Below are 27,082 nucleotides of genomic sequence, written 5' to 3'. Positions count from 1 at the left end.
GCAGCCGCTGCCGCCCGCGCAGCCTGGGAGGGCGGGAGGCGGCTCGGCGTGGGGGGGCGGGGCGAGCGGCGCGGCCGGATTCATTCCTGTGGGGCGCGGGGCATGGCGGAGCGGGGCGGCCGCAGGCGGAGCGGGGCGGCCCGGGCGGCGGCGCGGACAACGGTTTCACTTTGAAGGGACGGCGGGCGGCGGCGGGGAGGACTGGCCCCCGGCAGGTAGGGGCGGCGGCGGCGGCGGCCCGGCGGCGCCCAGGCTGCGGCCTGAGGGGCCTGAGGGGAGGCCTGGGCGGGAAGGGGAAGGAGGGCGCCCCCAGCCGCGGAATGCGGGAAGCGGGCTGGAGGCCACGGGCTGGGCGGGCCGCCGGGAGCGGGTCGCGGCCGGTCGAGGAGCTTGAGGGGTGGGGGGAGTCTGCCTGCATCTGGAAATGGTACAGGTGAAGGCTATGTAGGGGCGATCGTGGTTTGGGGAACTTACGGATCCCTTGGCGGGGAGGATCAAAACGGGGCGGATGAAGTTAGCTAAAAGGCAGCCGGATTTCCTGAGTCTCGAGTAGTTTTAAAGGGAAGAGAACCTTTCGGGTGAGGGTTTCGGCGTTAGCTGGCCGCAGTTTGTTGAGTCCGACGTTTTTTTTGTTCCTTCTGGAAAGCCATCCAGGCGACGACAGGGCCTTCCAGCCTCGCGCCCTTGGCCCGCTCTCCTCTGCAGATGTGAGAAAGGGAAACATTTCTGCACCCGCGCCTCCTGCCTCTGTCGGTTGTACTCTCCCTGGGCGTGTGCAGAGCAAAAACTAGAACAAAGCTTGGCTGCTTAGGAGGCGAGAAAACCGGTTGCCTGTCGTGTCAAATTTACCGTATATAGAGAAGAGACTGCCTCCCACGAAAACATTTGGTCTCTGTGTATATCTTTTTGTATTCTCCTTTCCCACCTTTTTCGGGGCCGGGGGCGGGGTGGGGGGGGGTGCGGAGTAGTCCCTAAAGTATGGTTCTCTTCCCCAGAAGTAGAAATTAAGAAAACCTAGTGTTTCCGCCTTTACCTGTGGAAAATTCAAAACTGCTACCTTTTTTTTTTTTTCTAGTTTGGTGCTCGGGCTGTCAGATGTTGGAAGTCAGTAGACAGAACATACTCTCCGTGGTTTTATATCCGTTCTGGGGTGCAGTGATTAACACTGAACTTTGGTTCCTCTAACTCTTGCCTGGGTCGATAGAGTTAAGCTGGAGCTTTGCTTCGAAGGATAAATAAGGCACAGCCTCTCGACTGGACATAAATGGATCTGAAGACAGCAGTATTTAACGCAGCTCGAGATGGCAAGCTCCGGCTTCTCACCAAACTGTTGGCAAGCAAATCCAAAGAGGAGGTTTCCTCCTTGATCTCTGAAAAAACAAATGGGGCCACGCCACTCTTGATGGCCGCCAGGTATGGGCATCTTGACATGGTGGAATTCCTCCTAGAGCAGTGCAGTGCCTCCATAGAAGTAGGGGGCTCTGTCAATTTTGATGGGGAAACCATTGAGGGGGCTCCGCCTTTGTGGGCCGCTTCTGCAGCAGGACATCTGAAGGTGGTTCAGTCTTTGTTAAATCACGGAGCGTCTGTCAACAACACGACTTTAACCAATTCCACGCCCCTTCGAGCTGCCTGTTTCGATGGCCATTTGGAAATAGTCAAGTACCTGGTAGAACACAAAGCTGATTTGGAAGTGTCAAACCGCCATGGGCATACGTGCCTGATGATCTCATGTTACAAAGGACACAAAGAGATTGCTCAGTATTTACTTGAAAAGGGGGCAGATGTCAATAGGAAAAGTGTTAAAGGTGAGTTCATCTTCTTCATTTTTTTAAGTGTTTGCCACTTATTTTCAGGAAGTGTGAGGCATAATTTTAAGCAGTGGTGTTAAGTAAGCCAACATTGACAGGCCTGTTTTGATTAGGTGTCCCTTCCTAAAAAAGACCTCTATCACTGTGTTAAGCAGCATTTTCTCTTTTTATTTGAAGTGACTTCCAGTTCTTGGAAAGTGGGTTCCCCAAAGTTTAGAGCATGTTAGTGGCAGTTGATCTGAACGATTAGACTTGTGTGTACTTCAGAATATACTTTGATGTGATACATTATTCTAGGTTTTATTTTTTTAGAACACCCTTGGAGTAGAAACTACTATATTTAGTGAGTCATCCTTCTGTTTATTTTAGGTAGGCATTTCATTTGTTATTCCATCAGGGAAGACCAGGCCATACTGACTTGGAAGGATTAATATCACTGAAAAGAAGAAAATCTGTTTCCTTATTCCTTACTTATTGTGTGGCCAGTAGAAAATCCTTTTATTAAATAATAGCAAGAGGGAAGGCAGATTTTTTTAAACTGCTTCAGTGCTGAGAGCAAAACAAGGACTAGGTTAAGCAGATGTGGATTTGTTGACTGGCAACCGTATAAATATCTTTGTCCAAAAGAGGAGCTCAAGTTTATGGTTGTATATACTTTTTTAGGATATTTTTTTAACTGTTAAAAACAACTGCTATGCTAGTATAATATTGATGCTTAATGTTATTTTCCTTGCATATGTTTGTTTATAGAAAGGAAAGTTTCACTGTCTAATATTAAAAAACTATAAAATTTAAAGGAGCATACATACATGATAAAAAAGAATCATACAATACAAATTGGTTTATAGTGTTTGCTCTGAAAAATCAGTCTTACTACCTCTCATTTCTAGATCTCCAACCACTATTTACAGTGTTTGGTGTGTCCTCAAGATAGTCTATGCAAATAAAAGTATATTTGTCTGTATATCTCTCCCTCTTCCTTCTTTGTTACTTGATATATACTGTTCTTTTCTTTTTTTAATTTATCTTGGATATCATTCAACTCCAACACACATAACTGCCTCATTCTGTTTCATGGCTACACAGTATTTCATTGTATGTGTGTGCATAATTTATCTAGTCCCTGTTGATAGGCAGTTAGGTCACATCCAGAATAAACAGTGCTGCTATGAATGTTCTTGAACAAATGTGTGTCTTTGCACACTTCTGTGAAGACAGCTCTATTGTAAATACCTATAAGTGGATTTGCTGAATTAAAGTGAATGCTTATTTGTCATTGTGTTAGTGACTGCCTCTCAGAGCAGCTAAACCTTAAAATTACTGGTCTCTACAAAGTTACTGGATATATTTACTGAAGTTAGTATAATCTTTTAAAAAAAGATTTGTCACAAAAATGATGCAGTCTCATTGTGATTTTTTAAATAAATTTTTTCCCAACCAAATATAAAAATCTCATAAAATTCCAGCACTTAGAGATAATCCTCCTAAAGATACTGAATTTTGCATTTAGATATATGTATACAATTTTATTTTATATGCTCTTCTGTACCTATGTTTTAGCTTAATAAATGTTATCCTTAATGGCATTAATTATAGCTGTTTAATTTCAGTAGCTGCTTACTCTTCTGCTAATGAAGTTTTACATTGCTTTGCTTCTGGCTTCTCACTATAAGAAATGTTTCTGTAAACATTCTTGTAGATTCATTGTTTCTGATTATCTTTGAGGTAGGTATTGAGTCAAAGGACAGCATGACTTTTTTTTTCCTGAAACAGTCACCATTCTTTTAAAGAATGATTGTTTTGAAAGAACAAATTACTGCTTAATTGGCCATGTTAGTATTGGGAATGCTTTGAAGTCATACCTAGAATAGAAAGGGTTAAAAGAAATGGCTGCATGTTAGGCTTGTTGAATTTTTAGTTTGTTTCAGCTTTTTATTCATCAACCTAATGATGTACAGACTGTTGGTAAACTCATGTATTTAAATCAATTTGGAGCATGTTTTAAACTCATGTCATTGGAGGGATGAGTACTGGTACTATTTCCCTTCTGTTTTTTCGAAATTTTTTATGCTTCTAAAGGTATAATATTTGGGAGAACTGTACTGTAAATAGCCCATATTTTAATGAGCATTTTTCCTTAGTAAACTGTACAGTATTTAACTTGATTACCTTTGGTATTTAAGAAAACTGTTAACACAATCGTCATACAGTTTTGTACTTGAGGATGTATATGCTGTCTCTTGGCTAATTCTAGAGTTGTTTTTTTTTAATATACTTTTTTTAAAGGTACATGTAATTTTTTAATACCAAAAATTGTTTTATGTAGCTTCAATTTTATATACATATATATACAAACAAACATATGTATTATTATACGTATATATAATATATCACTGTGTGCAGTATTTGAATTTTTGTATGGTGCCTTTAAATTTGACAGTGAGTCTTATTTAATGACTGTTGGGAGCAGATTAAAGTACATTTGTACCTCCCCCACTCTGATCCTGAAGCTTCCATTCTTTGATAATTACTCTCTCATCTACTATTCAGATTTTTTCATTTTTTAATTTTCTGGGTTTGGGGTAATAGAAAAACAGGAACCAGTTGAAACTGAGGCAGGAGCACTGCAGAAGGATCTGGTAGAGCATCAAGAAAGGATTTTTTCCCCCCACATTTTTTATCCTCATCCAAAAAATGGGAAAAACTGATAAGACTAGGGGTAAAATGGAATAATTTCTTAGGAAATTTTATTTTCTATGTCAGCTGTTGGAAATGGTTCTGAAGAAAGAAAATGCCAGTAGATTATGCTTGGTCTGCTAAAATGTAAAATTCATGTGACTTCTACCTTCCATTACTTTTTAACAGGCAGTTGGCATTTGAATATATTAGTTAACCTCTTTCCATTACTTTTTAACAGGCTGTTGGCATTTTGAACATGTTTTAACCTAAAGGTGAAATTCATTCATTAATTGAGAGTATTTATTGAATTCCTTGAGTGTGCCAGGCTGTTAGGAAGGAAATGACAACACACTCCAGTATTCTTACCTGAAAAATCCCATGGACAGAGGAGCCTGGTGGGCTACAGTCCGTGGGGTCACAAGAGTTGGACATGACTTAGCGAAACCACCAGCTTACAAGATGAGTAAGACAAGATTCAGTCCTTGATTCCCTGCTCTTGAGGAGCTCATGGTTTGATTGGAGAGACAGTTCATAAGCAGATACTTAAACCACAATATGGTAAGTGCAGCAGTAGTGTTTTCTTGTCTTAGATTTTTGGAAATACTTGATCCCCAACTAACTAATCATCTGAGGGGGCAGTGGGTTCCCATGGCATTTAGAAAGAGGAGAAAAACAGATATTTTATGTGCTTCTCCATTTAACATAGCAGTTGATTTTTGAGACAGGAAAGTTGGTTGCTATTTAAACAGAGTCCCTAAATGAGAAGTGATTAGACAAGCCCATCTTACAGCCATCCACATTTATCTCAGTATTTCATAGTTATAGTCATTTTTGACTTTTTGACTTTAATTGGTCCTTTTTTATTTGAGTTTTTTGTTTTTGTTTTTTTGTTCTGTTCTTGATGATTTTTTTGTTTTCAAATGCCAGAAACAAACAAAAGGCTTAGAGTAGGACTTTGCAGATCTATGAAAAGCTTAAGTCCTTAATTCAGCTGGAAATTGAGCAGCTGAAAGTGATTGAGTGCTAGAGACCTATAGAATGGCTCTGAGTTGGAATTGGGGAGACTGGCCCCAGAGGACACACTATCCTTAGGCATGGGTCGATCACTTTTAATTATCCAGGATAGTTAAACAAATTGGTAATCAGATAATTCCTGTACATTTTCTGTTGGCAAGGTATTGTGTCAAGATGTTGTGGAGGCTTTGAAAAGATAGAGCACATCACATGTGTTCACTGTTAAAAGAATAGTATAAATTCATTCTATAGAATTTTGGAAGAGTAGCTGGAAAGGCTTCATGGAGAAGTTAACTGGGCTTTAAAAGGATTGCTGAGTTCAGATCTGCAGAAGGGGTCTGATACAGTTTTTAAGCCTTAAGGAATGACGTCAGGAAAGGCACATTGAGAAATATGCTTGGAGGGTACAGAAATGGGAAAGTAGGCATATTTTGACCAGTGGGCACTCAGGGCTAAATTTTACAGGACATTGATTTCCTGGTAAAGGACTTGGATTTTATTCTTTATGCAGTGGTAAGCCGGTGGATGTGTTCAGTAAGGAATGACTGAGTTTTTTTTTTTTTTAAGAGAACCCTATCCTACAACATTCTAATTCTGTTACATTGTGAGCTCTTTGAGGTTAGAGACCTGATGTTTGTATGCATGTGTTAGAGAAATCCCGACCACAATGGACATTTGGTCAGTAAGCTTGTTGAATGAATGTGTTGCATTTAAGAGAGGAAAGAGTATGAGCTCTTTGATGGCAAGGACTGTGTCTTCTAGTCATTTTAGTACAGAAATACATACATGAAGACATTGGGATGGTGATTGTGAAAAATAAGTGGTACAGGTGGAGCTCTAGAGCAGTTCAGAAAACAAACTCACGTAGGCTCGTAAGTATAGACACTAGGTTGGTGAAAAAGTAACTTTGGCTTCAGACCATAAATTTTAAATCATTATAACTAGGCTCAAGCACATCGTTATTAATCAAAATAGGAACCATTACAGTCAACACATGTTTGCCAACGAGTTTTTTTATTCCTGTAGCATAAAATTGTGCTTCAGGATTCAGTGAACTCTTGGAAAGTACTTTCTGCCTCCTGCTTGTTGTGGAAGCATTTTTCCTGAAAAAAGTTGTGGAGATGCTTGAAGACATGGTAGTCAGTTGGTGAGAGGTCAGGTGAATATGGCAGATGAGGCAAAACTTCGTAGCCCAGTTTGTTCAACTCTTGAAGCACGGTTGTGTGACGTGTGTTGGGCGTTGCTGTGGAGAGGAATTGGGCCCATTCTGTTGACCAGTGCCAGCTGCAGGCATCACAGTTTTCTGTGCATCTCCTTGACTTGCTGAGCATACCTCTCAGATCTAACGGTGTCGCCAGGATTCAAAAAGCTGTACGGATCAGACAGGCAGCAAGCCAGCAAACAGTGACCTTGACTCTTTTGGGTGCAAGTTTGGATTTGGGAAGTGCTTTGGAGCTTCTTGGTCTAGCCACGAGTCTGGCCGTCACTAGTTTCTTACAATATCCACTTTTCACTGCATGTCACAGTCCAGTCGAGAAATGGTTCATTGTTGTTGTGTAGAGTAAGAGAAGACGACACTTTAAAATACAGCGTTTGTGATTTTTGGTCAGCTCATAAGGTATCTACTTATCGAGCTTTTTCATCTTTCCAATTTGCTTCTAATGCCGAATAGACCATAAAAGGGCCAACACTGACTTCGGTAACTTCTTGTGTAGTTTTAAGAGGATTAGCTTTGATGATCCTCTCAGTTGGTCATTGTCAACTTCCAGTGGCCAGCCACTACGCTCCTCATCCTCAAGGCTCTCATCTCCTTTGCAAAATTTCTTGAACCACCACTGCACTGTACATTCAGTAGCAGTTCCTGGGCCAAATGCAGTGTTGGATGTTGTGAGTTGTCTCCATGGCTTTATGACCCATATTGAACTCAAATAAGATTTCTTGAAATTGCTTTTTCTCTAACATCACTTCCCTAACTCTAAAATGCTTCCCTGGTGGCTCAGATGGTAAAAGCGTCTGCCTACAAAGCGAGATACCCAGGTTCGATCCCTGGGTGGGGAAGATCCTCTGGAGAAGGATATGGCAACCCACTCCAGTATTCTTGGCTGGAAAATCCCATGGATGGAGGAGCCTGGCAGGCTACAGTCCGTGGGGTTGCAAAGAATCGGACATGACTGAGCAACTTCACAGTAAGTCATTAGCAAAAAACATTAAGTGAGAAATGCACATTAAAATGATGTATAACATAACCACATTTATTTAAGAATGGATTCCAGTATCCAGTGGCAAAGTTCGACTGCAGTTATTTTCGCACCAGCCTTAATAGCTTTAAAAGGATTTGAGAGAGAGCTAGTTCAGGCAGTTTATTTGCCTGTTTATTATGGACATTTTCTAACTTAGGTGCAAGTGGAGAAAGTAGAAGAATACTTTAAACTGCTGTGTACTTACCATCTTGCTTCAACATTTATCCACATTTGCCAGTGTACGTTAAAAAATACATTTCCTTCATCCACTTATTTTGTTATCTACAGTAGTTTAAAGCAAACCCCAGGCATTCTTTCTCTCCCACAGTATAGGCAGTTTTATGTATAGATGTATTTCAATCAAGATGATTTTTTTTTAAAGATCCTTTTTTTTTTTTTTTTTGGTTACCCACTGTAAATCCAAAAAGAATGCATAAAAGAAAATCTCTACTGTAAATTAAGAATGGTTGGAAATAAGGTAATGGACAAAGATAATAACTTGCCATGTAAATAGGTTATTTGTACACTTCAGGACTTAAATCCTGATGGATCAGTTGGTAAAGAATCTGCCTGCAATGCCGGAGACCCCAGTTTGATTCCTGGGTTGGAAAGATCCCCTGGAGAAGGGATAGGCTACCCAGTCCACTATTCTGGCCTGGAGAATTCCATGGACTGTATAGTCCATGGGGTCCCAAGGAGTCGGACATGACTAAGCGACTTTCACTCTACTCCACTCAGGACTTAAGAGTGTTGAAAGCTGAAATTCTCTTTCTCTTTGAGAACTCTAGCTTAGCTCTTCGTTACCTCAAAATATACCTACTAGCAGAGAAGAGTAAAAGAGAGGGATTTAAAATTTTCTACTTGTAACATTCTGCATTTATTTTGATTTAATAATAATATTTAATAGTTGAATTTGTTAATTTTTTTTTTGGCCACACCACACGGCATGTGAGATCTTAGTTCCCCGACCAAGGATTATACCCAAGGAGTCTTAACCGCCGGACCACCAGGGAAATCCCAAGTTCAGTAACATTTCAGTCACAGACCAGGTTACTCCCAAGCTGTTTCTTATTCATTTCTTTCCTTCCCGAATCCCCTGGCACACTTCCTCTGTGTCCTCAGGGAGACGAGGCATCCCAGTGGCGAAGCTAAGCTGTAGATGGTGTTGAGTGCAGTAGTAGGCTATCCATTGTGTTCCTCTGTCCCTGGAGATGAGGCTGGGAGCTGTGCTCCTTTAATATCCTAAAGGGTTCCTCTCTACCCCTTCCCACCTCTCCCTTAACACATGTTGCTGTTGTTGATTAGTTGCTAAGTCATATCTGATTCTTTTGTGACCCCATGAAATGTAGCCCGCCAGGCTCCTCTGTCCATGGAATTTCCCAGGCAAGAATACTGAAGTGGGTTGCCATTTTCTTCTCCAGGGAATTTTCCCAAACCAGGGATCAAATTCATGTCTCCTTACCAATTAGCTATTGGTATAAATAGCTAATACCAGGAACAAATACAGGAATAAAACGCTTGAAGTCAGTATTTTTGTGCAGTTGAACTGCACACCTCCCTCCCAGTCTTCATCAGTAGACCTCTCTTAAAGATTCAGCTTAGCCCCAGCTGCAGGGTTGAAAAATGGATGCCAAGCACAGTAGGCTAAAGAGGAAGGATGAGAACTGTTTTTGTGCATTTCCAGAGGAATCTATTACAATAAAAGAGCTTTTAATTGCTGCTTTTATCAGTCGAAACATATACTTTACTAAAAACACACTTTGGTTTTAAAACAGCTTTGACACATAACTCACATACCGTTCACCCATTTAAAGGGTGCACAATCACTCATTTTTAGGACGGTCATAGATTTGTGCAACCATCACAATTAGTTTCTCATCCCCCCTCCCCCCAAGACCCCTTACCCATTAATAATCGCTCCCATTCTGCCCTTCACTCCATCTTCACCCCCGGGTGCACTCGTCTTCGAGTTCACTCAGACTCACGTCCGTCGAGTCAGTGATGCCATCCAGCCATCTCATCCTCTGTCTTAGGCAACCGCTGATACTTCTGTCTTTGTAAATTTGTCTGCTCTGCACATCTCTGATAAGTGGAATCATACTGTGTAGTCTTTTGCAGCTTTCACTTAGCGTAGTGTTTTCGAGACGTCCGTTTTGCAGCGTCAGCGCTTCTTCTTGCTGAGAAGCCCGTTCTGCACATGCGCGGCCTTCATCCTTCCATCACTTAATGGGCGTTTGGGTTGTTTCCACTTGTTTGCTATTATCAGTAATGCTGCCATGAATATTTGCGCCCGAATTCTTCTGTGGATGTATATTTTTCATTTCCCTCAGGCATATATGTAGGAATAGAATTTTGGGGTCATATGGTAACTATATTTTTAAGAAACTGCCAAACTGGGTCTTTCAAAGTCGCTGCATTCCTATCAACATTGAAGAAGGGATCTAATTTTTCCACACCTTTACAAACATGTTATGACCCTTTTTTAAAATGATAAGTCTTTATTTATTTTTGGTTGCACTGGGCCTTTGTTGTTGCCCACGAGCCTGCTTTCGTCTTGGCAGGTAGGAGCTACTCTAGTTACAGTGCGAGGCCTTCTCATCGCAGCAGCTCCTCTCGTTGCGGAGCTCAGGCTCTAGGGTGCACGGGCTTCAGTAGTTGCAGCTCATGAGATCTGTTGCTCTGCTGCATGTGAAATCTTCCTGAAGCAGGGATTGAACCCATGTCCCCTGCATTGGCAGGCAGATTCTTAACCACTGGACCACCAGGGAAGTCCCCCTTCTTTTTAAACATAGTTTTTTTAGTGGCTGTGAAATGGTGTCTCATTGTGGTTTTGATTTCTTTTTCTCCAGTGGTTAATGATGTTGAGTATCTTCTCATGTGCTTATTGGTCATTTGTATATATCTTCTTTAGAGAAATGTCTTCTTATCATTTGCATGTTTTAAAATTGGGTAACTTACCTTTTTATTACTGAGTTGTAAGAGTAATTTACAACTCTTGTTGGAGTTGTAACATCACCAACTCGATGGACATGAGTTGGCATCATCAATTGGAGTTGGCATCACCAACTTCATGACATGAATTTGAATAAGCTCAGGGAGTTGGTGGTGGACAGGGAAGCCTGGCATGCTGCAGTCCCTGAGGTTGCAAAGAGTGGAAGACGACTGAGCAACTGAAGAGTAATTTATATATTCTGAGTACAAGTCTTTACCAGATATATGATTTACAAATACTTTCTCCTGTCTGTGGATTTTCACTCTTTTGATGGTATTGTCTAGAGCAATTTGGATTTTCTTTTACAAATTAATTTTTTTTAAAATCTGACTTTGGATCACTTCAATTTGACTTAAGAAAATTGCTAAAAATAGTCTAAAATAGTCTGCAGGGTTTACTGATACCTTTTACTACATGGATAAAAACTTTCTGTGGATCAAACTATAGTAGACCCACCCTATTGCTGTGGCATATAAAATTTAAATTTAGAATAAAGAGGAATGGAGAATTTTCATTTCTGTATGATATAAAACAGATCTGTTTTAAACTTCTATGCTTAACACTTGATATAGTTACTGGACATGTTAGCTATATGGCAAATATCTATGTAGCAAACAAGAAAATGAATATTCTTTTTCGGTTTCCTTTCTGCTTGAAGTAGCGAAGACCAGGAGTATAGTCATCACTTGGCCCCATCTTGGCTCACCTGCATCAGAATCTGTATTTTGCTGTGATCTCTGGAGTTTTTCACTTTAAAGTTTGAGAAGCACAACATTATTTGACTTACACGAAAAACATGCACAAAGTTTGAACCCTGTGAAGACTTTTAAGAAAAGCGGAATCTGTTAAATTGATATTGTTAGAAAAAGCAGTTTAAATTATAATGGACATTTTGCACTTGTTAAATATTTTATAGCTTTTATGAAGACTTTTTCATTTCACTAAAAAGATAAATTCTGTTTGTTACTTGGGAGTACTTTGAAAACTTGATCCTAGTGAATCTTAAGTAGTTTTACCCAAATTGAGATATTTATAATGCTGTATTGAAGTTCTTGTATAATTTAAGTGGTTGGTGACAATCACTTATTTATTGTTTAATCAATCCCTGAACATCTGGTTTGGAGCAAGGGAACTCTTCGGGCCCAGACTAATCCTTACTCAGAATACTAGTATGTTTTTGGATTATTAATTTTAGAAAAATCTTGACTCCACCGTTAGGTACTTTTCACAACTGAGCATAAATTCCTGTCTCTTTTGAGCCTGCTATCAAAAATTACGAGTCTCTTTAAAGTTATCAGCATTTAGGATTGGCACTTCACACGAGTCTTCTTGACGAATACCATCATACTTTAATGTGTGAGCACTTCCCACAGTCTCCTTCCCATAGTTCAGTTCAGTTCAGTCACTCAGTCGTGTCCGACTCTTTGCGACCCCATGAATCGCAGCACGCCAGGCCTCCCTGTCCATCATCAACTCCCGGAGTTCACTCAGACTCACGTCCATCGAGTCAGTGATGCCATCCAGCCATCTCATCCTCTGTCGTCCCCTTCTCCTCCTGCCCCCAATCCCTCCCAGCATCAGAGTCTTTTCCAATGAGTCAACTAACTCTTCGCATGAGGTGGCCAAAGTACTGGAGTTTCAGCTTTAGCATCATTCCTTCCAAAGAACACCCAGGGCTGATCTCCTTCAGGATGGACTGGTTGGATCTCCTTGCAGTCCAAGGGACTCTCAAGAGTCTTCTCCAACATCACAGTTCAAAAGCGTCAATTCTTCATCGCTCAGCCTTCTTCACAATCCAACTCTCACATCCATACATGACTACTGGAAAAACCATAGCCTTGACTAGATGGACGTTAGTCAGCAAAGTAATGTCTGTGCTTTTGAATATACTATCTAGGTTGGTCATAACTTTTCTTCCAAGGAGTAAGCGTCTTTGAATTTCATGTCTGCAGTCACCATCTGCAGTGATTTTGGAGCCTCCCAAAATAAAGTCTGACACTGTTTCCACTGTTTCCCCATCTATTTCCCATGAAGTGATGGGACCTGATGCCATGATCTTCATTTTCTGAATGTTGAGCTTTAAGCCAACTTTTTCATTCTCCTCTTTCACTTTCATCAAGAGGCTTTTTAGTTTCTCTTCACTTTCTGCCATAAGGGTGGTGTCATCTGCATATCTGAGGTTATTGATATTTCTCCCGGCAATCTTGATTCCAGCCAGGCAATCTTGATTCCAGCTTGTGCTTCTTCCAGCCCAGCGTTTTTCATTATGTACTCTGCATGTAAGTGAAATAAACAGGGTGACAGTATACAGCCTTGACATACTCCTTTTCCTATTTGGAACCAGTCTGTTGTTCCATGTCCAGTTCTAACTGTGGCTTCCTGACCTGCATACAGATTTCTCAAGAGGTAGGTCAGGTGGTCTGGTATTCCCATCTCTCTCAGAATTTTCCACAGTTTATTGTGATCCACACAGTCAAAGATTTTTGGCATAGTCAATAAAGCAGAATTAGATGTTTTTCTGGAACTCTCTTGCTTTTTCCATGATCCAGTGGATGTTGGCAATTTGATCTCTGGTTCCTCTGCCTTTTCCAAAACCAGCTTGAACATCCGGAAGTTCACAGTTCATGTGTTGCTGAAGCCTGGCTTGGAGAATTTTGAGCATTACTTTACTAGCATGTGGAATGAGTGTAATTGTGCGGTAGTTTGAGCATTCTTTTCATTGCCTTTCTTTGGAATTGGAAGGAAAACTGAGCTTTTCCAGTCCTGTGACCACTGCTGAGTTTTCCAAATATGCTGGCATATTGAGTGCAGCACTTTCACAGCATCATCTTTCAAGATTTGAAACAGCTCTACTGGAATTCCATCACCTCCACCAGCTTTGTTCGTAGTGATACTTTCTAAGGCCCACTTGACTTCACATTCCAGGATGTCTGGCTCTAGATGAGTGATCACACCATCGTGATTATCTGGGTTGTGAAGATCTTTTTGTACAGTTCTTCTGTGTATTCTTGCCATCTCTTCTTAATATCTTCTGCTTCTTTTAGGTCCATACCATTTCTGTAGTAGCCCAGTGAACATGGTTGTGTTTTCTTCCTTCATGATTTTAAAGCACTGTTTCTGTGTTATTATATACTTGAAAGCTAGTGTATTTGGATGATTACTATTTTAACTTTCTTTGGAAATAACTTCTAACACTTTATGTATCATCAGTTTGATTTTATAGAAATGTCCATATAATAGACACATCTTTTGAGAAATCATAAAAAATTTGCCATTATGAATTCAGTACCAGAAATTTTTTTTTTTTTTTCAGAAATTTGTCTTTTCTTAATCAGGCATTGAGAATTGTATAATAAGGTACTGGTGACCCTTGAACAACATGGGTTCGAGCTGCAGGGGCCCATCTATATATGAATTATTTTCAATAATAACTATAATATACACTGTCTGAGGATAAGGAACCATGGATACTAAGGGCTGACTGTAAGTTGTCTACACTTGAATTTTCCACTGCATAGTGTCGGTGTCCCTAATCCCCGAGTTATTCAAGGGTCACCTACTCTTAATCTTTTTTCTTTAGCTGAAGGTAAATTCATTAAATTTCAATGCTAAATACCCTTTATTTCACTTTTTAGAGGAGATAGGTATTTTTAACTAATTAACTTTTGGCTGTGCTGGGTCTCATTGCTGCCCACGAACTTTCTCTGACTGTGGCAGGTGGAGGCTCCTCCCTAGTTGTGGCACATGGGCTCGGTAGTTGTGGCTCATGGGCTTAGTTGCCCTGCGGCGTGTCATGAGGGATCTTAGTTTGCAGACCAAGGATCCAACCCATGTCCCCTGCATTGATAGGTGGATTCTAAGAAGCATGTAACCCAGGGAAAATGCCTGAGTTGAATCTTCAGTAGTACCTGGCAAATAATATTATGCATTTAAATCAGTGAAGTTACCTAGCAAGAGTTAGATGTGATCTTACTGATCTTTGGCATGTATCGTTTAGCACAGACTACTCACAAGGCCACGGTAACTTGATTTTTAAGTTCAGCTTGTTATATTTTTTCCACAGGACCTTGCATTCATAGTGTATCTAATTCTTGAATGAAAGAACAAAGGAAAATATATGCAGTAAATATAACAGACTATTATATACATATATCATTTTATAAAGTACTTATATGTTGAAACTCAGACTTACCCCAGAAATGGGAACATAAATATACATGTCCTGAAAGAAAATAAAGTTTGTGAACAGACATGGGGAAATGTTCTGGATACCCAGGTATTAGTTCAGTTCAGTCACTCAGTGTCTGATTCTTTGCGACCCCATGAATCGCAGCACGCCAGGCCTCCCTGTCCATCACCAACTCCCGGAGTTCACTCAAACTCACGTCCATCAAGTCGGTGATGCCATCCAGCCATCTCACCCTCCGTCATCCCCTTCTCCTCCTGCCCCCAATCCCTCCCAGCATCAGGGTCTTTTCCAATGAGTCAACTCTTCGCATGAGGTGGCCAAAGTACTAGAGTTTCATCTTTAGCATCAGTTCTTCCAGTGAACACCTAGGACTGATTTCCTTTAGGATGGACTGGTTGGATCTCCTTGCAGTCCAAGGGACTCTCAAGAGTCTTCTCCAACACCACAGTTCAAAAGCATCAATTCTTTGGCGCTCAGCTTTCTTCACAGTCCAACTCTCACATCTATACATGACCACTGGAAAAACCATATCCTTGACTAGATGGACCTTTGTTGGCAAAGTAATGTCTCTGCTTTTCAATATGCTGTCTAGGTTGGTCATAACTTTCCTTCCAAGGGGTAAGTGTCTTTTAATTTCATGGCTGCAGTCACCATCTGCAGTGATTTTGGAGCCCCCAAAATAAAAGTCTGACACTGTTTCCACTGTTTCTCCATCTATTTCCCATGAAGTGATGGGACCAGATGCCATGATACCTAGGTATAGAGGTAATATAATTACAGTTAATTCCAGTGCTAGAAGGAATACCGTAAAAGCATTCTTTTGAAGGAATTTATAATTCTTTTGAATTATAAAGAATCATAAGAATGTTTTGAAAGATTTTATGATTCCTTTGGAAATGAATTAAAGATGTCTCTTAAGCTGTCACACGTTTCTGGTTCTAAGGTAGGGATTAATTTTTATGTCATTTGTTTATTGAAGTACACTTCATGTACAATAAAATCCATCCTTTTTAGTATATAGTTCTCTAAGTTTTGATGAACATAAGCAGTAATTTAACCACCGCTACAATACAGATGGAATGGAAAACTCCTGTATTGCCCTTTTGCATTCTCTCAGCGCCCACCCTCTGGCAATCACTGGTCCCTTATCTGTCTTTTAGGCATTAGTCTTACAGTTTTTTAGGCATTAGTCTTATAGTGAAAATTCTAAAGCAGTGCAAATGTCCATCAGCAAAGTGTTTATGTAAATTGATAGTATCTGTATAGTTCATGTAGACTATAGGTACATGGAACATGACAGAATGACTCAGATGTAGGTGAAAAGCAGGAAACAGTTGTCTATTTTCTGATTATAACTTTATAAAAATATACTATTTAAAAAGACTGGGAGACATGACATAGTTGCTTTAAAATTACACTTTTCGGACTTCCCTGGTAGCACACTGGATAGGGATCTGCTTGCGAGTGCGGGGGACATGGGTTCAGTCCCTGGTCCAGGAAGGTTTCACAGGCAGAGCAGTTGACCCTGTGGACCACTCTTCTGAATCTGCTCCAGAGCCCGCGTGCCGCAGCTGCCCCGCCTGCGTATACCCTGGAGCCGGTCCTCCGCAGTGAGCGGCTGGGGGAAGCCCGCAGGCTGCAGTGAAGAGCGGCTCCTGTTTGTGGCAACTAGAGAACACACGTGCAAAGCAACGAAGACCCAGTGAAGCCAGAAATGAATCAATGAAACTAGGCCTTTGTTTTGGATTTTGGTGGGATTTTTTTTTTTTTAACCTGTTGTCTAAACTTTTAAGTAATGAACTGGGCTATAAGTTGAAGATTTTTTTAGGGCTTCTAGGGCAGGGGCATGAAAGTATGGTGGTTGTATACTTGTTAGAATAAAGACTATATCCACCTGCTAAGATTTTACTTTTTAAAGTTATTTTGTCCTTGTTTGAAATCATGTTTTGTGATATCTAGTGTTAAAAATTTAAGAATCTACCTTAGCTTTGATACTGTGCTAACTGCTATCTGGGATTTAAAGGAAATACAGGCTCTGTGTACTTTAAGCCATTTAGGTCAGAAAACCTATTTGTGGGGCCAGAACATATTATATTACTTCCCTTGTGGCCCAGAAAATAAACAATCTGCTTTCAATATGGGAGACTTGGGTTCGATCCCCGGGTCAGGAAGATCCCCTGGAGAAGGGAATGCCTACCCTTTCCAGTATTCTTGCCTGGAGAATTCCATAGACAGAGGAGCCTGGCGGGCTACAAACCTACATTGTTGCAAAGTCGAACGCAACTGAACAACTAATACAACAACAACCACATATTGTGTGGGCTTCTCCAGTGGCTCAGTGGTCAAGAATCCACCTGCCAGTGCAGGAGATGTGGGCTTGATCCTTGGATTGGGAAGGTCCTCTGGAGAAGGAAATGTCAACCCACAGCAGTATTCTTGGCCTGGAAGATCCCATGGACAGAGGAGCCTGGGGGGCTACAGTCCATGGGGTCACAAAGAGTTGAACACGACTTAGTGTCTAAGCAACAGCAGCAGCATGTTATGTAATGTCTTACACGAGGTATTATATGAGTACTTATCAGGATGAGTGAAACATTCATTCGCCAGACATTCTCAAAATGATAATATAGTATAACCAAGAAAGCCTCTTTGAACAGCTAAAATCTGTTGAAACATGGCAGAAAAGTTAAACAGTAAAGAAGGAGGAGTATATTGCAGGAAAATTAAGAGGCACGGAGGTGGAAGTAAGCAGGACTGTTTGTGGGGCTGGAAGAGGTAACGTAGGATAGAGTGATGGGAAGGCTACTCTAGTGCCCCTGGGGCTACTCTAGGGCAGGGGCTTCTCACTGCATCAGCTTCTTCTGTTGCGGCTCCCAGGCTCTAAAGCAGAGGCTCAGTAGCTGCGGTGCACAGGCTTAGTTGCCTTGTGGCTCGTGGGATCTTCCTGGACCAGGGGTTGAACCTGTGTCCCCCTGCATTGGCAGGTGGATTCTTAACCACTGGACCACCAGGGAAGTCCCATTTGTTTTTAATATAACTTGTATTGTGAACTTAGAACATATTCAGTGGTTTCAGTCCCTAGACATTTATGTGAGTCTCATTTTATGGCCTAGACTGCAGTCAATATTTATATGTGCTCCAAGTATCCTTTCCAAAAAGAAATGAAACTCTATAGTGTTCATTATGCAAAGTCAAGTGTGCCTTAGGAAGCATCACTATGAACAAAGCTAGTGGAGGTGATGGAATTCCAGTTGAGCTTTCAAATCCTAAAAGATGATGCTGTGAAAGTGCTGCCCTCAATATGCCAGCAAATTGGGAAAACTCAGCAGTGGCCACAGGACTGGAAAGGGTTGGTTTTCATTCCAGTCCCAAAGAAAGGCAATGCCAAAGAATGCTCAAACTATCGCACAATTGCACTCATCTCACACAGTTGCAAAGTAATGCTCAAAATTCTCCAAGCCAGGCTTCAACAGTATGTGAACTATGAACTTCCGGATGTTCAAGCTGGATTTAGAAAAGGCAAAGGAACCAGAGATCAAATTGCCAACATCTGCTGAATCATCGAAAAGCAAGAGAGTTCCAGAAAACATCTATTTCTGCTTTATTGACTATGCCAAAGCCTTTGACTGTGTGGATCACAACAAATTGTAGAAAATTCTTAAAGAGATGGGAATACCAGGCCATCTTTCCTGTCTCCTGAGAAATCTGTATGTCTGCAGGTCAGGAAGCAACAGTTAGAATTGGACATGGAACAACAGACTGGTTCCAAATCAGGAAAGGAGTACATAACAGCTGTATATTGTCACCCTGCTTATTTAACTTATATGCAGAGTACATCATGAGAAATGCCGGATTGGATGAAGCACAAGCTGGCATCAAGATTGCTGGGAGAAATACAATAACCTCAGCTATGCAGATGACACCACCCTTATGGCAGAAAGTGAAGAACTAAAGAACCTCTTGATGAAAGTGAAAGAGGAGAGTGAAAAAATTGGTTTAAAGCTCAACATTCAGAAAACGAAGATCATGGCATCTGGTCCCATCACTTCATGGCATAATAGATGGGGAAACAGTGGAAACAGTGTCAGACTTTATTTTTTTGGGGCTCCGAAATCACTGCAGATGGTGACTGTAGCCATCAAATTAAAAGATGCTTGCTTCTTGGAAGAAAACTTATGACCAACCTAGATAGCATATTAAAAAGCAGAGACATTACTGGGCCAACAAAGGCCCACCTAGGCAAAGCTATGGTTTTTCCAGTGGTCATGTATGGATGTGAGAGTTGGACTGTGAAGAAAGCTGAGTGCTGAAGAATTGATGCTTTTGACCTGTGGTGTTGGAAAAGAGTCTTGAGAGTCCCTTGGACTGCAAGGAGATCCAAGTCCATCCTAAAGGAAATCGGTCCTAAAAATACTTTGGCTACCTGATGCAAAGAACTGACTCATTTGAAAAGACCCTGATGCTGGGAAAGATTGAAGGCGGGAGGAGAAGGGGATGACAGATGGCATCACCAACTTAATGGACATGAGTTTGAATAAACTCCGGGAGTTGGTGATGGACAGGGAGGCCTGGTGTGCTGCAGTTCATGGGGTCTTAATGAGTCAGATACGACTGAGCGACTGAACTGAACTGATCGTGTTCATTTAATTTTCTGTATCGTTACTGATTTTGGTCTTCTATACTGAGAAAGGTGTGTTGAAATGTATTATTAGTGGATTTATCTGATTTTCTTTATAGTTCTGTTGATTTTTGCTTTATTTTGCTGTGTTTTTTGATGAAAACAAGCTTAGAATTATATCTTTATGTTGTTTTGAATTTCATATTATAATATGTTTCTTTATCTCTAAACATGCATTTTGTTTTAAAGTCTACTTAATCTCATATTTTACTATCAGATAGCTTTCTTATGGTTAGTTTTTGCCTAAGATATATATATTTTTTCATTATTTTACAACAGCCTTTTCCTGTTCTTACATTTAAGGTATTTCTCATGTAAGCAGCATGTAGTTGAGTTTTATGTGTTTGTATTTTTAATCTGATAGTTTTTGTATTTTAGTGGCACATTTAGTTTGTTGTATTTAATATAACTACTTAGGTATTTGGGTTTTAATCTCCTTACTGATTTTTATTTTTCTGGCCATTTTGTAGTCTTTGTTTCTATCGTCATTTGGATTAGTTTTCATTTTTTCAATTTTTTTCTGTATTGTAGGATGTGTAGTAATTATCTGCATGTATACCCTCTATTATTTTAGTGATTCTTCTAGATAGTACTACTTTGACTTATTAAAGTCTAACATAAATTACTAATTTTACCTTTTTCTAAGCAATGCAGAAATCTTAGAATACTTTAACTCATTACCATCATTATTTGTATGCTATTACCATCAAGCATTTTTCTTCTATACACATCTCAAACCCTGTTACAATGTTTAAAGTCAATATTTATTTAGATATCTCCCAAATGAGTTGGCATTTATTTTCCTGTACTGCTTTAGGGCTTCTTTTGTTCCTGATTAGAGCTTTGCTATCAGTCTACCTGTTCTTTTGCTGGTCATTTCTACCTGTTGTTTTGTTTTAAGATTTTTCTCTTTGTCCTTGGTATTCAGCACTTTTGCTGTAGTGTGCCTCGGTGTAAGTTTCTTTTTTATCTAGCCTTCTTGTTTGTAAAACTTTTTAAAACTGTGGCTTAATCGTTGATCAACTTCAGAAAATTCTCAGACTTTATCTCTGTAAATATTGCCTTGCCTTGGCCTTTCTTCTTCCTCTAGAATTCTGACCTTAAGTGTGTTAATCCTTCTGACATCGATTCCTCTGTCGCTTATAGTCTCCTGCTTTTTCGTCCTTTCACTTTCATGCGTCTTTCTGTGTATTTTCATCTGACTTATTTTCTAGTCCACTGATTGCCTATTCAGCTGTGTGTAGTCTGCTTTTAAAGCCACCCATTGAGTTTTTCAGTTCTAGAATGTTCATTTTGTTCTTTTTTTAGTTTCCAGTTTTCTAATTCTCAAAACTTTAAATCCTTCTGAATATTCCAAGCATAATTATTACTTCAAAGTCTTGTGTTTGATAACTGTATTATCTAGGTCCTGTGCTGGGCTTTTCTCTTAGCTCTTATTTCTCTTGGTTTTCGTGTTATGGCTCCTGATTTTCTCTTCTGTCCATTATGTTTGATTAGATACCAAACATTATAGATGAAGAATATGTATATAAATAATTTGAACCCTAGTGTGATAATTGCTTCATCTAAATAGTATTTGTATTTGCTTCTGGCTTTTGATTACATATGCCAGCAGTCCTGGATTACTTTAATTCCATATCAAGATGATTTTAATTTCCATTTCAGTTCCTGTGATGATGGGTTTATTTGTGCTTCATCTTAACTCCTAGAGAGCAGCCCCACAGAGCTGTACCCTGAAGTGTAGTGGGATTTCTTAATGGGCTCTGGACTTTAGTTTTCTCCTCTAGCCCTACAAGATCAGAAGCTCTGCTCAGTTTTTCAGCTGTCTCTTCCATAGTCAGTAGAGGTCATTGGGGGAAATTTCCCCAAATTCTGGCCTTAACTAATTTTTTTTATTCTCCTGGATGTTGTCTCCATATGAGCTCTTACCTACTGTCATAACAGATTTTTTAAAATGCACTTCTCAGCTTTTCTAGTTCTTAGTGAGAGGGGATACTGTTACCGCTGCCGTTACTAGATGTGAGTCTCCTAGTCCTTTAAAACAAAACCCATTTTCTTCAGCATATGGTGTATTCAAAATACATGTATTTGCTGCATTTTTATTCTTGATTTTATTACTATGAATGGAGAAGAATGCCATCTAAGCCCTCTCTTTATTACACTATTTCTTAGAAAAAAAGGAAGTATTATGGATCCTTAATTCAAGAGCGTTTTCAAAAATATACTTAGTAGTAGTCATGTTTAACTGAAACTGGTTTGGGCAAAGAAACAGGAGTAGTCAGAAGTTCGGGCTCTTGAGTGCTTGGTTATTATACACATCGCAGAAACCTTCTATCAGACACTGAGATGCTGAGTCAGAACAAATGCACAGATGTTGTCAATGTAGTCCCTGTAGATGCAGAAGACAAATAAGCGGGGTACGTTTGTGAAGAGATTAAAGTCCTATTATAACCTGTGCTTTTTTGAGTTTTAGTTGTAGATTTGTAATGTGAAGGATTCAGATTTAAGCCACTTTCTAGAACATATCCTGCACCTGGGGTTCCCATGGCCACCCCCACGTTTGGAGTTAACATGCAGTCGTACTCATGGCTAAGATTTATTCCAGTGATGTAGTAAGGACATGGATCTGGATCATAAGAGGAAAGGTACAGGTGGGGTCCAGGGGACTCTTGTGCAGGCTTGTTCATGCTCTGTCCTTCTTGTGAAAGGTCATTCAGAGTACAGTCTTCTCCTAGCAACGTAAATGTAAGCGTGTAATGTTCCTGCCCAGGGAATCCCATTTGATTGATTAGAGGCTCAGTGCCCGAGTTTTGATTGGGTGCTGGTTATGTAGGCATCCTCTGCTGAGCCTCCCGGGAGGAAAGCAGGTAGTCCGCATGAATTCACCCTTATCATTTAGGGAAACTTAGATCTTAGAACTGTTTACCAGGCAGCATTCCAGATGCCAGCCAAGGACTATCCTTGCAAGCAGGTCTTTCTAAGAATAGCTGTCTCAGCCAGCTAGGGTAGCTCTTTTCCACACACATGCCTAAAGTGACTCACTGTTGAAGTTTTCTGTAAACACTATGTGAATACCAAAGGTCTGCATGATAATTTCTGTTTTGATCGTAAGTAGAATGTTTATCATTAAACGTAGGTAGCTAAAATAACTTGAGTAGTTATTATGTCTTAGTATGTTCCATCCATGCAGGGCTTTTTATTAGTGTGCCAGTGCCTGTTGTCAGTTTTAAGCCATGTGTGGGAAGAAGCGGATAGTATTAGAACATTTAGTACATCTAAAAAGAATGTTTAAGAAAATTAAATTACAGTGGGAAGTAATGCATTATGAAAGGACACTTCGGATGTCTCCTTTTAAAGTTCATATTCAACCACCCACATGTTTTTTAGATTTCAGTGGATTTGTTTTTCTTATGGGAGTTTTTTGAAGAAAGTACTTTGTTACCAATATTTTTGACTAAAGCTGAAGTTCACTTGGCAATCTGGAAATACTGAAAAAATAACCTCTCACTCCTAGAAGCAAATTGAAGAGTCTTAGATACCTATAGACTAGATTTCTTGTTCATAAATGTGGACTCTGACTCAGAAAGTTATGTGACAGCAACACTGTACAGCTGGTTAATTTCGTCAGTTTTTAGTGGTAGAATATGCACTTGAAAACATTATCAAAAAATACCAAAAGGGCCATGGACTAGTTTTGAATTTCATTTAGTGACTTTGAATATCTTTTCATGCCTAATTTGGTCATTTCATTTATTCAGAGAACTTAACCAATATTATTTTTCCCTTGCTGTGTGTCAGACATTAATTTTAGGTGCTGGGGATCTTTTTTTCTTATTTGGAATCAAATTAAAGTATGTCTCATTGAGGGTGGCTTGGAGCTGCCTTCTTTTCTTTAGATTTTAAAGTACACTTATGTATTGTATCCTGGTTCCTCAAAATATGTTATTTCTTTTTTCCTTCTCTAAGGTAATACTGCATTGCATGATTGTGCAGAGTCTGGAAGTTTGGACATTATGAAGATGCTTCTTATGTATTGTGCCAAGATGGAAAAGGATGGTTATGGAATGACTCCCCTTCTCTCTGCAAGTGTGACTGGTCACACAAACATTGTGGATTTTCTGACTCACCATGCACAGACCAGCAAGACAGAACGGATCAATGCACTGGAGCTCCTGGGAGCTACCTTTGTAGACAAAAAAAGAGACCTCCTTGGGGCTTTGAAGTACTGGAAAAAGGCAATGAACATGAGGTACAGTGACAGGACTAATATCATTAGCAAACCAGTGCCGCAGACACTAATAATGGCTTACGATTACGCCAAGGAGGTGAACAGTGCAGAAGAGCTAGAAGGTCTTATTGCTGATCCTGATGAGATGAGGATGCAGGCACTGTTAATTAGAGAACGCATTCTCGGTCCTTCTCATCCTGACACCTCTTACTACATTAGATATAGAGGTGCTGTCTATGCAGACTCTGGAAATTTCAAACGATGCATCAACCTATGGAAGTATGCTTTGGATATGCAGCAGAACAATTTGGACCCTCTCAGCCCAATGACCGCCAGCAGCCTGTTATCTTTTGCAGAACTGTTCTCTTTCATGCTGCAGGATAGGGCTAAAGGCCTGCTGGGCACCACTGTCACCTTTGATGATCTTATGGGCATACTGTGCAAAAGTGTCCTTGAAATAGAGCGAGCTATCAAACAAACTCAGTGTCCAGCTGACCCATTACAGTTAAATAAGGCTCTTTCCATCATTTTGCACTTGATTTGCTTATTAGAAAAAGTTCCTTGTACTCTAGAGCAGGACCATTTCAAAAAGCAGACTATATACAGGTTTCTTAAGCTGCATCCAAGGGGAAAGAATAACTTCAGCCCTCTTCATCTGGCTGTGGACAAGAATACTACCTGTGTAGGGCGGTACCCTGTTTGTAAATTTCCATCTCTGCAAGTTACTGCAATACTGATAGAATGTGGTGCTGATGTGAACGTCAGAGACTCTGATGACAACAGTCCCCTCCATATCGCTGCTCTGAACAACCATCCAGACATCATGAATCTCCTTATTAAATCAGGTGCACATTTTGATGCCACAAACTTGCACAAACAAACTGCTAGTGATTTGCTGGACGAGAAGGAAATAGCTAAGAATTTGATCCAGCCTATAAACCATACCACGTTGCAGTGTCTTGCTGCCCGTGTCATAGTGAATCATAGAATATACTATAAAGGGCACATCCCAGAAAAGCTAGAGACCTTCGTTTCACTTCACAGATGATATTTTGACTGTTAAAGCACGAATTGGTAACAGTTGTTTCATAAATGAGCACTGTTGTGATAACACCAGCATTCATTTAGCTTGATCCCATTGTGCTCTCATTGGCTAAAGCATTGTAAGCATCAAATTTACAGGATTGGTTTCCCAGTATTTAATATAAATATACCATATAATATATTGTTTGTGAATTACTGAGAAATGAAATGTCATATTCAGTTTCTAAAATTGTCTGCCAAAGGCTTATCCATTCTGGTTTTGTTTGCGTTGGGTGTTTGGGACAGAGTTAACTAACCATTTTTCAGTGGTGTCTTTATACTTTTCTGATTTGTGAATTTTATACAATTGAAGGTCTTTTTTTCTGCTTCTTCCCTCTTTTCTCCAAACTTCTCTCCTGTTTCCACTTTATTTTTAACTTAACCATTTCTACTGAGCAGTTTTTCTCCCGTCATGGGCCCATGTTAAGTTGTACGAACTTTATGGACTTGTTACCATTTGCAGTTTACCATAAGTGCTTTATCTTCTCTATGCACGGGCTTCAACTTGACTGTTGTATGTTAGCATATTTCTATGCAGCAGTTGGTCAGCTTCAACTCTGAAACACTGTTAAGTATGTTACAAAGTTCATCTTATGAAAGTACTCTTGTAGCATGACAATTTGTAGAGCTACAGGTTAGCTACCAGAGCTTGAGCTTTTTTGTTGTTTTCTTCTTTACATCTGAGATTTCTTTTTCTAATCCACTGAAATTATTGTGTGCTAAATTTGGGAAGCAAATCTATTCTAACTCATTAACCCAGTTGAGATTTAGGTCTGTCATCTTAATATATCATGCAGTAAAAGGAAGACTTCACAAAGTAACCCACCTTTCATGCTACGCCAGCATTGTCCTGCTTGTGCCGATGATGTGATTAAATGTAGAGAATTTGCTTAAATTTAACCTCAGAGTTTATCACACAGCTTAATGGGTCACATTGAAATATTCAATAATTGAACTGCAAATCACTTTTAGTTACTAAAAGAGCTGAAGCATGTCAGTGGCATGATGCTTGCCAAGCCAGACCTAGGCATCTAGGATAATTAAGGAATTTTAGTATGCCATTTACTGCCATAGTATCAAAGGTCAGTAACAGTGTTCTTTCTTTCTTCAAGCTTAAGTATACCTTTGAAGATAACTTGCATGGATTACTTTGGTCTCAATTATTTGTCACCATAATTAAACACAAAAGATTGCAGTGCTTCCTGTTCATTTACTGAAAATTAACTTTTTTCTCTTTCTTTTTTTTTTCTTCCTTTCTTCCCCTCGCTTCCTTCCTTCGTTTTTTTTTTTTTTCTTTTGTTGTTGTTGTTTTGTTTTTTAACAGCTTTGCTAATGCCACAGAAAGGGCTCTTTTAAACTTAGGAAAAAATAAGTGAAAAGTACTAAAAAAGTTCAGGTAATTATCATTCAGCACTTTATTGTTACTCAGAATAAAATTTATGATGGCGTATTTGCCTTGCCAATGTCTTAATAAAGTTGTTCTGAATAAAAAGCTCCTTATTGGTTTCAGAAAAACTCAGTTTACCTGTGAGTTTAATGAGCTGGATCACTTGGATTTTTGTGTTGACATTTTATTCTGAGGGTGGATGTAGTGGTATTAAGAGTTGTCATTGCAAACAGTCATGTTGGGTTTATTTCATCTTTACTCAGTAAAAAACTTGTAATGAATTATAAATAAAAAAGCTTTAGACTCACTTTCTGGTTAAAAAATTGAAGTTTGATTTTTTAAAAGATACCCTTACTCATTTTACTAGGTTGAACATTTAATTTCACCATTGAAAAAAGTGGTTTGGATATAAATGGTTACTCTCCAAACTTTTGATGAAGAGATTTGCATATCTTGTTTACCATGGGCAAATTTGATGAAATATTTGAACTACCACCATATGTTATGACTAATTTGTGATTTAGAGAAATATTCCAGAAATATCAGACATCAATTTTTGAAGTCATTTGCCTCTAACCCTGTGGTATAAGAATTATATATGCATAAACTACTTTTTTTAAAAAAATGAAAACTTTGTAAGTATAGTAAATTTGCATTAGTGAATCTCAATAATTTACAGATGAAAGGTGAGTAATTGTTGTTTAAGTGACTTCATAGTCCTTTTTTGGGGAATGGGGTAGGAGGACTTTACATGCTCTTATAGTAAGGCATATCTCACACT

General features: G+C 39.7%; 1 protein-coding gene across 5 annotated transcripts; it reads left to right on the top strand.

Moving 5' to 3' along the window:
- Nucleotides 1-76: 76 nt before the first annotated feature.
- Nucleotides 77-26,608, top strand: FEM1C (fem-1 homolog C). Of its 5 annotated transcripts, none has more exons than XM_042251970.2 (4): nucleotides 77-215; nucleotides 647-707; nucleotides 1,076-1,808; nucleotides 23,570-26,608. In XM_042251970.2, the coding sequence occupies exons 3-4, from the start codon at nucleotides 1,265-1,267 to the stop codon at nucleotides 24,877-24,879; spliced, it is 1,854 nt and encodes a 617-aa protein (XP_042107904.1). In that variant the 5' UTR covers nucleotides 77-215; nucleotides 647-707; nucleotides 1,076-1,264; the 3' UTR covers nucleotides 24,880-26,608. The 5 variants fall into 5 exon arrangements, with proteins under 5 accessions (XP_042107904.1, XP_060274711.1, XP_027827254.2 ...); XM_060418728.1 differs by having other exon boundaries at nucleotides 647-888; XM_027971453.3 differs by lacking the exon at nucleotides 647-707.
- The last annotated feature ends 474 nt before the right edge of the window (nucleotides 26,609-27,082 follow it).

Source organism: Ovis aries, chromosome 7 (genome assembly GCF_016772045.2).
Source record: "Ovis aries strain OAR_USU_Benz2616 breed Rambouillet chromosome 7, ARS-UI_Ramb_v3.0, whole genome shotgun sequence".
Lineage (NCBI taxonomy): Eukaryota > Metazoa > Chordata > Mammalia > Artiodactyla > Bovidae > Ovis > Ovis aries.
This window is presented reverse-complemented; position numbering and strand designations above follow the sequence as displayed.